Below are 15,195 nucleotides of genomic sequence, written 5' to 3' on the forward strand. Positions count from 1 at the left end.
ATTTATCATTATATATTATTTATCACTACATTATAGTTGTTTAGTAATCTATTTGATCTATTTATTTTCCAGAAGCTAGTGGGGGACCTTTCAATTCTAATGTTCTATAATGTTCTTTAATAACACGTTCGTTCTCAAAATGTGACTCATTCGGTCATCACCTGTCGTGGGCCATCAAAGCGGGCCAGGTACCGAGAGAGGTTTTGGGCAAGGACGCGGTCACTAGGTACAAATGAAATTCGGGACAAAAACAGATATTGCGCCATGCTGCCTGTTTTCAACACTTTTTTTCTCTCGGGAGGGGGGGGGCTGATGACGTCAACCGATTGGTGTAAAAGCAGCTCCAACACGTGTGTATATATATATATATATATATATATATATATATATATATATGCGCATGTGTGTGTGTGTGTGTGTGTGTGTGTGTGTGTGTGTGTGTGTATAAGTGTGGGTATGTGTGTGTTCATGTGTATATATAGGAACATGCACGTATAAGCACATGCAAATTATCATAGGCATTAACATACGCAAACATCCACATTCGCAAGTATAAAGGCATGCAAACACACACACACACAAACACACACACACCCTCTCTGCTTCATTCACTGAAAAAGAATACAAATTGCATTTGGGCTCGACAATGCGACAGGAAAGTCTGGTTACAGACCCGAAATTGCTCCACCCATGGGGACCTAAGTATAATATAAATAAATAAAAAATAAAACAATAAAGAATAAACAAAACATAAAAATAAACATACAAATAATGAATACAAATAGTATAAAATAAATAAAACAATAAATAATAAACAAATATAAAAATAAACAAGCATACAAATGATAAATAGAAAGAGAATAAAACAAATAAATAAAATAATAATGAATAAACACAAAAATAAACAATCAAATAGAATAAAATAAAAAACAATAAATAATAAACAAAATAAACAATCATATAAATAATAAATACAAATAGAATAAAATAAATAAATAAAACAATAATGAATAAACACATATAAAAATAAACAATCATACAAATAATAAATACAAATAGAACGAGATAAAAAATATGAAATATTTGTAAAATGAATAAATACGTATACATTACTCGTCTATCCCTCGACTTTTATACTCACTAATTCGTAATTATATTCTTTCTGATGTGTAGTGTATGCTAGTTACTATTATTTCTATTAGCATTTTGTATACATGTAGGAAACGAAAAAAGATGCGTCACTGTATGTGTGTGTGTGCGTGCGTACGTGTAATACATGTTTCCAGAACTTTACTAATTGCCATTTCTGTTTAATTAATTAATTATCAATTATTTTGTAATGCGAAAGTTGAATAAATGAGATACATACATATACCAAGGCTTTTTCCCCCTTTCAAGGGAGGTAGCCAAAAAGGGAAAGGCATAAAAACACTCCCACCCATTTCATCCCTAATACACTCCACACCCCTCCCACCCTCCCTCTCATCTGAGCACCTCCTGGATGACAGGTCATCCCTGCACCTTGCCCACCGCCCTGGGTCAGAAGCAGTGTCGCAAGACACAGCACATCCACAGCAAGGCCGCTTCATTTAATCGGCGACCCCCCCTCTCCGTCCCCCCTTGCATATAAGGAGAGGACGGGGAGAAATCCCTTCGGGCTGCGTCAAAATTTACTCACACATACTACCCCACCCCCCAACCCCCCGCCCATTTCTCCTCATGCAATCACAACATCATCCATATACAACCATTCTCCACTCACCTCTGTCTTCCGTCCTCTCCCTTCCTTCCTCAACAGACATTCCCCTCTTCCCCAAAGCCCCCTTCACCCCATCCATCCACCTCATCCTAGGACGTCCCCTCATGTTCAATCCCTCCACATCTGCCTTCCATACCTCTTTTACTAGTCTTTCTTCACTCATTCTTTCCATGTGTCCAAACCATCCCAATATTCTTTCATCAACCCTATCTCCCAGCTCCTTTTTCACCCCTGTTCTCCTCCTCACCTCCTCATTTCTCACTCTATCCAGCCTAGTAACCCCCACCATACTTCTCAGACACCTCATCTCAAACACATTCAAACTCCTTCTCTTATGTTCCACGTTTCTGCCCCATACAGTGCTGTTGGCACAATCACTCCTTCATACAGTCTCCTCTTCGCATCCATTCCTAAATGTCTATTCCTCATTACACTCTTTAATCCACCAAGGCATTTACTCGCTTCTCTCAATCTACATTCTACCTCCACCTTCACTCCACCTTTTCCTGCTACACTTGCACCCAAGTATCTAAAACTATCCACTTCCTCCAGTCGCTCTCCCTTAATGTTCACTTCCAGTCTACTGCCACTTTCACCCCTTGCACATCTCATAAATGAGATAGATAATATTATCAAAATTTGAATCATTATATTTTTGGTATATGCTTATTTCTGTGTGTAAGGAATGAATGTAGAAAATTTAATTCAATTGGCAACTATGAATTAAATTTTCTACATTCATTCTTTACACACAGAAATCAGCATATACCAAAAATATAATAATAATTCAAATTTTAATAATATTAATAATCTAATTTATTCAACTTTCGCATTACAAAATAATTGATAATTAATTAAGCAGAAATGGCAATTAGTAAAGTTCTGGAAACATCTATTACACGTACGCACGCACACACACACACATACAATGATGCATCATTTTTTGTTTCCTACATGTCTACAAAATGCTATTAGAAATAATAGTAACTAGCATACACTACAGATGTCAGTCAATTTTTTTTTTCTTGATGGGGGGAGTGGGGTGTCTTCAGGAGGACAAAGAATTAAACCCCGTTTCATGGGATTCCGCTAACTAATTAAAGTTAGTGACGAGGTTTAACGGGTTGGGCTTATTGAAGACGAAGGACGGAACCACGTTTTAAAGGATGCACCTAATTGAAGTTAGTCATGAGACAATACTTCAAAAGTTTTAAAGAGTTGGGCTTATTTCTTTTGGCGCCTTTAGAGGCGAATAAAATCGTCATCCTTTAGCCAGAACAAAATAAAGAATCAGTTGTAGACATTATATGTCTACTCGTAGTTGGAAAGACAATGTTGGTTTAGTTATGAGACTTGTGGTCAAGTATGAGACATACGACTACCCTTGAGGTATTACCAAAGATTCAGTTATATATATATATATATATATATATATATATAGATATGTATATATATATATATATATTTTTTTTTAAGTAGGCCGTTAATAATGCATGCGTTGTTAAAGTCAACAGCTGAGATAGCATTATTCTGTTTATAGAATATCTTTTCTATTGTAGCCTTTATTGATTTGGGGGCTACATTAAGCAGGATTTAGTGCGGCAAGATAAACTCTAAAGCACACCTTTTCCTTTTCTTTATTAAAAGTTGCACTTCATCACAATTTCCTTTATACACAAGAAAATACCATTTAGTTTCTAAGTCACCACGTACACTTTATCTTCTAAGCACTTCACCTAGTTTCTGACTATCTCTCAAAACTTTAGTTCCAGACTACCTCACACCTTTTTTGTTGAGTTTCTACTACACTGTTACACCACGGCACGTCTCTCAGACCGACGCTCCTCGGCTGGTGCGATCCAGTTTTAATCTCCGGAAGTGATAAGGTCATCACTTCTCGAGTTGCCTTTTATCGTGGTGTTCACAATAATCTCATGAAAGTCCGTTGTCTCACATGGGTGGGGCAACTGCATTTATTACCTACTGGTCTCTTGTACAATAATTACTAATTATATATCCAGGGGGGTGGCTTGTTAATATGTAATGTTTCCGTGTGTTATGTCTGGTGGTATCCACTATGTGTGTGTGTTTGTATGTCCGTAGCGTGCCAGTGGTGGTCGGACGGACGTTAAAGTGTTGAGTTGTTAAATTGTCTACTCAGCAAATTCAAAAGGATGTGGTCGGCGCCATGGAGTCGGGTGAGTGTGGTATTGTTCACCATGGATACGGTGTCGTATACACTATGTTACGCACTAATGTGCGGTCGTCTGGATGCAGATTTCTGAGTAGAGTACTGAAGTCCATGGTGTTTTCCTCTAGACGTCTTTCGGCTCTAATTAGCCATCTTCAGGAGGTGTTGTCTGGTTGAATTGTTGACAGAGAATGACGCGGTTTGCACCAAAGAAGTTCCCTTCTACGGGCCCGATGGCAACATGTACGTGCAATGTGACGGCGTCGCCATGGGATCACCTCTGGGAGTGCTCTTCGCCAACTTTTATATGGGTCATATTGAAGAAGAGATATTCTGGCAGCAGCAGCATCCAAAACCAGAAATCTACGCAAGATACGTGGACGATACTTTCATCAGTGGCAACACAGAAGAAGAAGTCGTGAACTTAATTTCCAAGTTCAAAACAAATTCCTGTCTCAACTTCACCCACGAGATAGAACAACACAGCAAGCTCCCTTTCCTCGACATTTTGGTCCGTCGTGAAGCCGCTTCCTTTTCTACGGAAGTTTATACCAAATCCACCAACCTCGGATTTTGCCTTAACGGTGCAAGCGAGTGTCCTGAGCGGTATCGACGCAGCGTCATCAACGCCTTCGTCAAAAGAGCCCTCACCCACTGCTCAACATGGACCGCCACGAACGCAGAGCTCAAGAGAATAACCCAGCTTCTCAGCAACAACAATTACCCCATCCAAGAAATAGATAGTGTTATCCGGCATCGACTGAACACCTTTATGCACCAACAAGAACAACAGACAGTTACACAAAACATAAAACTCTTTTACAATGCTACTATGTCTTCAGCCTACAAGGATGACGAGAAAGCCATCAAAAATATAATTTATAAGAATGTCACACCCACAGACCCTTCTTCAAAAATCGACCTCATCTACTACAAAACAAGAAGGACATCCAAGTTAGTTGTCAAGAATAGCTGCCTCCCTAAGACAAGTGAAATGCAGGAGGTGAACGTCGTGTACCAACATACTTGCTCGAGTGGTGACTGCAGTCGCCTAAATTCTCGGTACATTGGCGTCACCACTACAACACTGTCTAAGAGAATTTCAGCACATCTGCAGGACGGCGCCATAAGAAGACACTACTTGTACGAGCATGGACTAACACTTAAGAGACACCATATGGAAGGCACCACCGCCATCATTGAAAGAAACAATGACACCAGAAGACTAAAGATGACAGAAGCGGTGCTAATTTACAATAAAAAACCCGCTATTAATATACAGCAGCAACCTGAAACGTCGTTACCAACGAGAAGACAGAGGATGCACCCCGCGCGCTGATTGGCGGGCGGACGTTTGGGCACTCCGCTCTCCGCCGATATATACCGCCACACGATCAAACCGCGTCATTCTCTGTCAACAATTCAACCAGACAACACCTCCTGAAGATGGCTAATTAGAGCCGAAAGACGTCTAGAGGAAAACACCATGGACTTCAGTACTCTACTCAGAAATCTGCATCCAGACGACCGCACATTAGTGCGTAACGTAGAAAAGATATTCTATAAACAGAATAATGCTATCTCAGCTGTTGACTTTAACAACGCATATATATATATATATATATATATATATATATATATATACAGATACACATGTATGCAAGAGTGACCACTACGAAAGGAAGCTAAACAAAGCAGAACTCTTTCGAACATTACATCTTCAGTGCAAAGTATACTGAAGATATATAATATACGAAAGCGCTGTTTCGTTTAGTTTTGTTTCCCAGTGGTCATTCTTCCACAAATGACCGTGTTTCTTATTAGCATATACATAAGTGTATGTATATATATATATATATATATATATATATATATATATATATATATATATATATATATATATAATCATGTGGAGTATGAAAAATACAAAACCAGAAATACATTTAGTAAATCTGTACTTACACTAAAATTAATTAGAGTTTAGTTACGCTATCCAAAAGTTAGGTACAACTTGATGAACTAACAAACCAAAAATTCGCGTAACCATTTTTTTTTTTTAATTCTTTAAGAAACAAAGAAAATAGAAATTAAACTTGCAAGTCTGTTCACTGTTTGTTCAATGCTGCAGATTTGACTAGTGGTTGTATTTTTTTTCTTTTCTTTTTTTCTTTTTCTTTCTTCTTGAGAACTTATAACTCTGGCTTTCTTGGCTAGACTTTGCAGTCGCCCAGGGCGAAAGCGGTCAGGATTAATCTCGGACCCAAACGCGTGTTTTATCCACGTTAGTCAATTTATCACAATGTCTCAACAAAGTTGTGTGTAGCAATCTACTTCCTGTGCATTTCCACGGTAACAAACAAGACCGGGTGGTTATAATAGCAGTAGCCGACTATTCTTATTTTCACCGATTTGATAAAAGCGAGACTCGCACATATGGCAACATCCAATCAGTTGATGGGCCGGAACTATTGCCATAAGACGAGCCTTAATTTTCTCAGAGAAGATGGATGTAAACGTTAAACTCAATCTCATTCCTTTAGCCCCTACGGTGCTGAGGCACGCAAAAAACAAATGATGATCACTTTCAATCTCTAAACCCTTAGTCTACCTCTTCGGATTGAAAGTGTCCCAAGGAGAGAAGCGCCGGTTGGCAGCGATAAAGTGCAAAATCCATACGTCACTATACCCTTGCGGACACCCATAACAGCCCCACGATTTACCACAAATTATGTTTGTATAAAAAAAAAAGAATGAAATAAATAAATAAATAGATAATAATAATAATAATAACAATAATAATAATACATAATAATAATAGAAATAAAATAAATAAACTAACTAATAATAACAATAATAAATAATAGAAATAAATAAAATAAATTAATTAATAATAATAACAATAATAATAATAAAAAGGGCATTGTTCTAGTGCACGTGGTGGGTCAGCTTGAAGTGTCCGTGGCGGCGGCAGCCGAAGACTTGACACACAAACACACACACACACACACACACACACACACACACACGATCCCCCGTGGGGGCTTTATCTCGTTGTCAAGAGGGAGCATACCACAGGGTTCTCTAAATAGCAGTAGCTGGCACCCCGCGGCGATGGCCGGCCAGGGTTCTACTGTACTAGCAAAGAACGTCTCTAGGGAGTCTTAGTTCTAGTCATCTGAGTTCTATGTTCTTCTATTATATATATATATATATATATATATATATATATATATATATATATATTTCTGAGGGTGTCATACACGTACTATCTCTAAGTTTCTTCCTCTTGTGAAAGTCCATACATACATATTATATATGCATGTATATATATATATATATATATATATATATATATAAATATATATATATATACACATATATATATATACACACATTACATATAATATATACATTATATATAATATATACATTATATACATTATATACATATATATATATATATATATATATATATATATATATATATATATATATATATATTAGACTAATCGTATTACTAGATGATAGCATATTCATATATTTTTCTTCTATAAGCGTTCTACAGTTCTAGAAATATAATCTATATAAATCCTACGTTTACCAATACACACATACACACTACACACAGTAACATAATATCCTCACGATTTTCATCTTTCATTCATTTATCATTCATTTGTCTCCGTTATCATTCTATATTCGAGATTTCTATGGACCTGGAGGTCTCCAGTTAGAACGACTTCAAATGTAATCCATTTTGAGTAAAAAAAATATTACTAGATAAGCAACGACAAAGTATGATCCACCTTTCTATTCTGGTATTGACTGATTTATTATTTATCTTCATATTTCTATATATTTTTTTTTGTATATTTTTCTATATTAACTTCTAACTGCCGCCAAAAGATTTTATTCACGCTGAGGGGGGAGTGTGGAGTGTTAACTAACCTTGCCCGACAAGAGGTGACCCTGTGATTTCCCCCAGGGATTGGTATCTTGGCAGCTCACCTGTGGGAAGAGGGAACGAATGTTAGCAGAAGCCTAATAAAATACATCAATAAATAGCACAAACAAAATAAATATACAAAAAATAGATATAATAATAGATAATGAATAACAATGAATAACAACAATAATAATAAAAATATTAAAAATATTAATAATAATAATAATAATAATAACGTTCCAGCCTAACACACATAAAATCACCAACGCACACATACATACACACATACACAAACACACACACAAAAACGCACACTAAGAGAGAAATGGAAGGACCTCCATGAAAAATAAAATCTATTACGAAGCCTTGTCAATGATATCCCCACGTTTAGAAGAGAAATTTACGAGCACGCACGAACACAAGAGTTCAAAATAATCTTCCTGTGGATTCTGGCGCCTTCCTCTCTCTCTCTCTCTCTCTCTCTCTCTCTCTCTCTCTCTCTCTCTCTCTCTCATTTGTTTCTAAATCTACAATGCTTTTAATTTTTCTTTGCCTTTTGTCATTCTATACACTACAGAAATTAAATTAATAAAATAATCAAAATAAATAAATAAAAGACAAAAGTAAGAAATAGATTAGCATATATAAATAATCAAAGATAAATAAACAAGCAAAGCACTTAATATTGATAAAAAGACAAACAAGACAAACAGAGAAGTCAATAGAGATAAAGAGAACAAAAGAATAAATATTAATGAATCAATTAATAAAATCTGTAGAGTCAGTGAGCGACGTTTCGGGAAGGTTGGCAAGCCTGTCTGCCGGGTGGGTGTAAATAAGGAAATACCGATATCAGGCGATATAATGCGGCATCCTCGTGAATTCAGGGCTGCCAACAGTGACTGAGATCAAGTCATTTTTCAGAATTCATTGTCTGTGGAGACAAGAAGTTTTGGCACAGGAAAGGATATTTTTTTGGGGGAGGGATGAGGGGGGAGGGAGAGGGGAGAAAGGGATTACTGGGGGATTGATTCACGTACAAATTCCCCCCACCTCTTCCTAAGTATAGTTGGTACCCCTTGTATGTTCAATCAGGTTACCAGTTAGGGGATTTTATTTTACTGAGGGTAACGATACTATGCACAAGCAATACAGAAGAAAATACTAATAACGAATGAATAAATAAATTAATAAATAATTTGGGGAGGCAAGTTCTGACCGAAGAGAGAGAGAGAGAGAGAGAGAGAGAGAGAGAGAGAGAGAGAGAGAGAGAGAGAGAGAGAGAGAGAGAGAGAGAGAGAGAGAGAGAGAGAGAGAGAGAGAGAGAGAGAGAGGCTGTTGAACATTCGCCGAAGCCTTAATGAACCCATTAAAAATTCAACCAATTTTTGCAGCCAAAATCCATCATCACTAATCAACTTTGAATTTCAAGAAATTAATGGAAATGGCTCCAAAACCATGAATTTCGTATTACTCGGCCTAAGAAATCTAAAAATAGGACTCTAGCGCGCGCACACACACGCGCGCACACATAATAGATAATGGAGAGTTGCGTTGTTCCTTTCTGTATACATCAATTAGGGGAACACAAATACACACACACACACACATACATACACACACACACACACACACACACACACACACACACGCACACACTAGGTATGGCAAATGGAAAGTAAGAGACAGGACCCCACGATCGTTGCCCCTTTCCTGTACGAGAGACCTACTATTAGGAAAGTACACACGCACACACACACACATACACACCTGCGTATCTATTATTTATTTAAAGTTGTGTCAATAGAATATTTAAGGCTATTGTGATCTTATAACAATTTAGATAATTTAATGACATCCTGACGGACCAGAGCCACGCAGCATTATTTTATGACTAAATACTGTCCTAAAAAAAAAAAAAAAAGATCTGCTCTCTCTCTTTGAACTCCTCTCCGACTCCTCATCTTCGGTGCTATATTATCCTTTAAGGATAGAAGAGCTAACAAAATACTATCAATATCTATATACCAAGGACTTTTCTCCCCTTACAAGGGGGGGAGGTAGCCAAGTCAGAAGGCGAGCACCCACCCCTACCCATTCCACTCCCATCCACTACCCTTTCCTCCATCTCATCTTAGCTCCCCGTGGATGACGTTGAGACTTAACCCTTTAGTTTGTTGTTGTGTTGTTGTTGTTGTTGTTTTTATGGGCTACAGTTAACCAGCGATTCTATCCTTGTGGCCAGTCTCGTCCCGCTGTAGCGAGTTGCGTTTCGTATGTTGGTTTAGTCAAGGGAAGTTAAAGTATAGTTAATAGTTTGGCTGTACTTAGGAAGTTAAGAAGAAATGGTAAAAGTTTTGCCGTTCTGTCTCTTATGAAAATATGGGACACTAGAGCGGTCTTCTTCTCCCCCTCCCCTCCTCCTTTGTCTAAAATATAAAGTACAAATGGGAATATGATAAGGAGCCTATTACGCCAGGAGGCGCTGAGTGGCTGCGGCCGAAGCCGTCACTTTTCCTCTCTTTGGAAACTGTTGGGGCAGGTAGTTACTGGGAATCTGAGTGTAGTGCGGGATTCGAACTATGAACTAAACGAATGCGAGATCATCTGTTATTTCAAATTCCTGCAAAAGTTCATTTATTGTATTTTTGTTACGTTTCTGATTATTTAAACTCTTGGTAAATCTACATCAGAAGTGAGAAATTAATGGACAATAAAATCAGCGAATGTTTAGAATAATTTCTTCATATTATTTGTCCAAGCATTCTCAAGCTTTCTGTGTTTACGTCAAATCACCTGCTTTTTGTCAAATCTACACTTCTCGCTTAAACATGAGAACAATAACATAATTGGTCTTAGCTAAACATTCCTATGTATTTACATACACAAAAGACCGTTAAGGTGAGGAGCCTACGCCGGGAGACGCTGAGTAACTGCGGCCGAAGCCGTCACCTTTGCCCCTATGATAAGGTTCGGGGGCAGGCAGCAATCACTCTGATGGGAATCGGAGAGGAGTGCGGGACTCGAACCCAGGAGTAGGAGGTTTCAGAGTACTAGAGCGGTGGGAGAGTAGAAGTCAAATGTAACTAGATTTTTTGGTGAGTGGAGATTCTTACACACACAAACACACACACACACACACAATATATATATATATATTAATACACGCACACACACACACACACAATCGTACACACACATACATATAACAAAACCAATACTAATAATAAAAACAAAATAATAATAATATAAATAATAATAATAATATTAAAACAATACCTGCAATACTAACATCAATTAATAACACATAAATACATAACATATAAACAAATAGGCAAATAAACAGATAAACAAGTACACACACACACACACACACACACACACACACACACACACACACACAAAAAAAAAAAAAAAAAAAAAAAAAAGAGTACTGGATACCTCTATACAAACTTTGGCCATAAAGCGAAATGAAAAGTCTCTATCAGGTGCAAGAATCTACGAAGTTGGAGCGGCGGGTCTTAGTCCGTATTCAAGAACATCGGGCGCCCGATGCGAAGCGACCTCCCGACGGGGTCGTGCGCCCTAATCGAAAGTACAGTCGGGGCCATAAGTCTTGCGCCATTAACATTTCTCACTGTTTTAGGAAGTTTTTATATTTTAAGTCTTACTAGGACAAATTTCATTTAGATAACATAATAAAGGGATTAATGTCAGGCTTATAAATATTTTTTCATCATTATATATTGTCTATCATTGTGTGTATTATGTATTATGTGTATTATTACATATATTCACAACTGTTGTAAGAAGCTAAACCAAGTAATAATTAAAATTCGTTCGCAAAAATACCTTTCCTGATATCTCTTGTGCAACTCCATAAGCTTAATTTTCTATGAAAATACTTAATTTCAATAAAATAAATGGAGGTGCCAAGATAAGAAGGGAAGAAGGTAGAGGGGAGTGGAGTATGTAGGGGATGGAATAGGTGTGAGTGGTTGTTATGCCCAAGGTAAAACGAATACTATAAGGTAAGTTAGCGGGGGGTGAGGGAGAGCCAGAAAACCTCTCCACTTCGCTGGTAGATGATGACGTCAACGGAAATACCGAGACCAGGGTTCCGCGGGTCGAGAGCTGTCAGTCACTCACACACCAGTGTGTGGAGCGAAGCTCCATCTTCTGATTAAAGGGGTAGCTAAGGCAGACAAATAACATATAAAAATGCCAACAGTTTGTATAGTGCAGAAGTGCAATGCCGTTAGGCTGAAAGGTGATAAAAATAGACATTTCTTTTCACTACCCAAAGATAAAGGACTTAGAAAGAAATGGATTGAATTATGTGACACACACAATACTCGGTCATCTGGATACGTATGAAGCCGTCATTTTGAAAGTAACTATTTATTAGCAACATTTCCTGAATTTTTCATTCAATTGCAAATAAACAGACTAAAGAATCCGGTTAAAACATAACTGAGCTTGGTGGAGATGAAGGTCTACATATAAAATCCACGCTTGAGGAGATATGGAAACCCAGGCAAAATAAAAAATATATAATATAATAAAAACCATATGATGCTTTTATGTGTCATTACTACTGGGTTTATATTCAGCTAGTTGGTGTGTATCAACAGTATATGTTCCTCATCTACCTGATCAGCATATAAATTGACATGTCATCCCATCTAATAACTCGTCATATTAATATAATCCACCTAATGTGAAAGCATGGAAAACATTTTTATAACTTTTCTGGCGGTCATATCTCAGATACTGATAATTTGAGGATAAGAAAGTGATACCGAGTAATTTCAGTATTATGTGAACATCATAGTGTAATTTTAAAGTTTACCATACATACAGATGGTTTTCTTTAAACTTCACATTTTCTTCCACCTCTCACTCTCCCCCCTTCTGGATTTTCTATGACGTCACGGTGGAGGTGCGCGGAGGGGGGGTGCTCAACGTGCCTTATAGTATTCGTTTTATCTTTGTTATGCCTTTGTTTTTTGGCTACCCCCCGTGTAAGGGGGAAAAAGGCCTTTGGCATATATACGTATGTAATAAAATAACTTAGATTGCCAGGTTTTACTCCAATCTCCTTTATTACCTGCCCCGACAGTCAAAGCACATCACAGGGCAACGGTGACGGCTTCGGCCGCAGGTAATACTCAGCACCTCATGGTGTAGGCCCCCTCAACCCCCAAAATTCATCTTATCCATTTTTCCCACTTATCTCTTTATCTTTATCTTTTATTCCTCCTCCTCCTCCAAGTTGACGCTCTTCTTCTCAAAGAACTCAAAAATAGCTCCCCACTTTATTTTGAGTCTGTGCGCCCTTGTCTTGCTCAAAAATGTATACTATCTTTAGCCTTCTGTCATCGTGCATTCCTTTGACAGAAACACATGTCTTAGCATAATGTCTATTTTCTCCCTCTCGTACTTATTTTAGAATTCTAATTTCTACTTTATGCGGCAAATTTCTTAATTCTCTTCCAATTTCTTATACAATTCTGTATGTATGTATGTGCACATACACTTTCTACTTTAGGCAACAATTTTCTTTTTCCAATTTTATATACAATTCATACTGCATGTATGTATGTGCATATATACTTGCATATACTTTCTACTTTATGCAACAACTTTCTTTTTCCAATTTTATCTATAATTTATATTATATGTGTGTATGTGTATATATACTTACATATACCTGTATATTCATGTGGAATTATACTAGACGGCTATATAGTCTTGAATAAGCTTCTTAATTTAAATAATAAATAAATCCTTCTAGCAAGAGATGACAAATTACGTCAACAAAACGGTGGTCATGTGGAATTTCACACACACACACACACACACACACACACACACACACACACACACACACACACAACCCCCCCCACACACACACATACACACACACACACACACACACACACACACACACACACACACACACACACACACACACACACAACCACACACACACACACACACACACACCGCAGTGGTTAGAGTTCTCGGATGCCACTACGGAAGTCCGGGTTCGAAGCCCGCCAAGGGCTGAAATAATTTCAGTATCGGTGCGCTGTGAGTTGTTACGCTAACTCTCGTGGTATTTGTGCGTGTAAGGTCACAGCAATACCCATAGATTGTTCATATAAGAGCTCTAAGCTCTCTCCCGGGAGGGTAAATAGCTGTCGATCACGAGTCCAACATGTGATCCGAGACCATGGTGGATCGCACACACACATACACACACAGGCATTTCATCCCCCTCGACATACACACACCACTTCAGTAAAAAAAAAAAAAAAAAAAGTCAATGGAAGGGACAGCGGCCTTTTTTTTTTTTTTTTCTTGGGATGAGAGAGGGCGGTCCTGGTAGTGGTGCGCAACATCGCGACCGTTTGTTTGTTTGTCTTGTTTGTATCTGGAAAGTGAACAGTGACCAGGACTGTGAGCGCACTACTGTGTGTGTGTGTGTGTGTGTGTGTGTGTGTGTGTGTGTGTGTGTGTGTGTGTGTGTGTGTGTGTGTGTGTGTGCGTGTGTGTTTTCCTAATTGTAGTATACAGGAACGGAGGAACGCTCTTAGGATCCTGTGTGTGTGTGTGTGTGTGTGTGTGTGTGTGTGTGTGTGTGTGTGTGTGTGTGTGTGTGTGTGTGTGTGTGTGTGTGCGTGTGTGTGCAATCACCTACTGGTATGTACAGAGTTGTAATATACCGAGTAAGTGCTATACTCGTAGGATCCCTTCTCTGCGTTCCCAATGGTCAACTCTGATCTTCCATTGTCCCATAATTATGTGAGCAAGCGAGACAGAGAGAGAGAGATACAGAGAGAGGAGAGAGAGGAGAGGGAAGAGAGAGAGAGTGAGAGAGAGAGAGAGAGAGAGAGAGAGAGAGAGAGAGAGAGAGAGAGAGAGGGGGGAGTGTGGGTGGGAGAGAGAGGGGGGAGAGAGAGAGGGGTGGGAGAGAGAGAGAGAGAGTGGGGATGGAGAGAGGGGGGAGACAGAGACAGAGAGCGAGGAGTGGAAATAGAGAGAGAGGATAGAGGAGAGAGAGAGAGAGAGAGAGAGAGAGAGAGAGAGAGAGAGAGAGAGAGAGAGAGAGAGAGAGAGAGAGAGAGAGAGAGAGAGAGAGAGAGAGAGAGAGAGAGGGGGGGAGACAGATAGATAGATAGATAGATAGAGAGAGAGAGAGAGAGAGAGAGATGGGGGGAGGCAGATAGAGACAGAGAGAGAGAGGAGAGGAAATAGAGAGACGGGAGAGAGGGGGTAGAGGAGAGAGAGAGA

At 38.5% G+C, this 15,195-nt stretch overlaps 1 protein-coding gene across 1 annotated transcript in view; it reads right to left on the reverse strand.

Moving 5' to 3' along the window:
• LOC143017660 (uncharacterized) overlaps positions 1-15,195 on the reverse strand; it is a 218,543-nt gene that overhangs the window by 53,184 nt on the left and 150,164 nt on the right. Inside the window, exon 4 of the mRNA XM_076172438.1 lies at positions 7,899-7,958. Coding sequence (XP_076028553.1) covers positions 7,899-7,958 — 60 coding nt within the window. The remainder of the gene's footprint in view (positions 1-7,898; positions 7,959-15,195) is intronic.

Source organism: Oratosquilla oratoria, chromosome 3 (assembly GCF_046742065.1).
Source record: "Oratosquilla oratoria isolate Oo_2021 chromosome 3, ASM4674206v1, whole genome shotgun sequence".
Taxonomy (NCBI): domain Eukaryota; kingdom Metazoa; phylum Arthropoda; class Malacostraca; order Stomatopoda; family Squillidae; genus Oratosquilla; species Oratosquilla oratoria.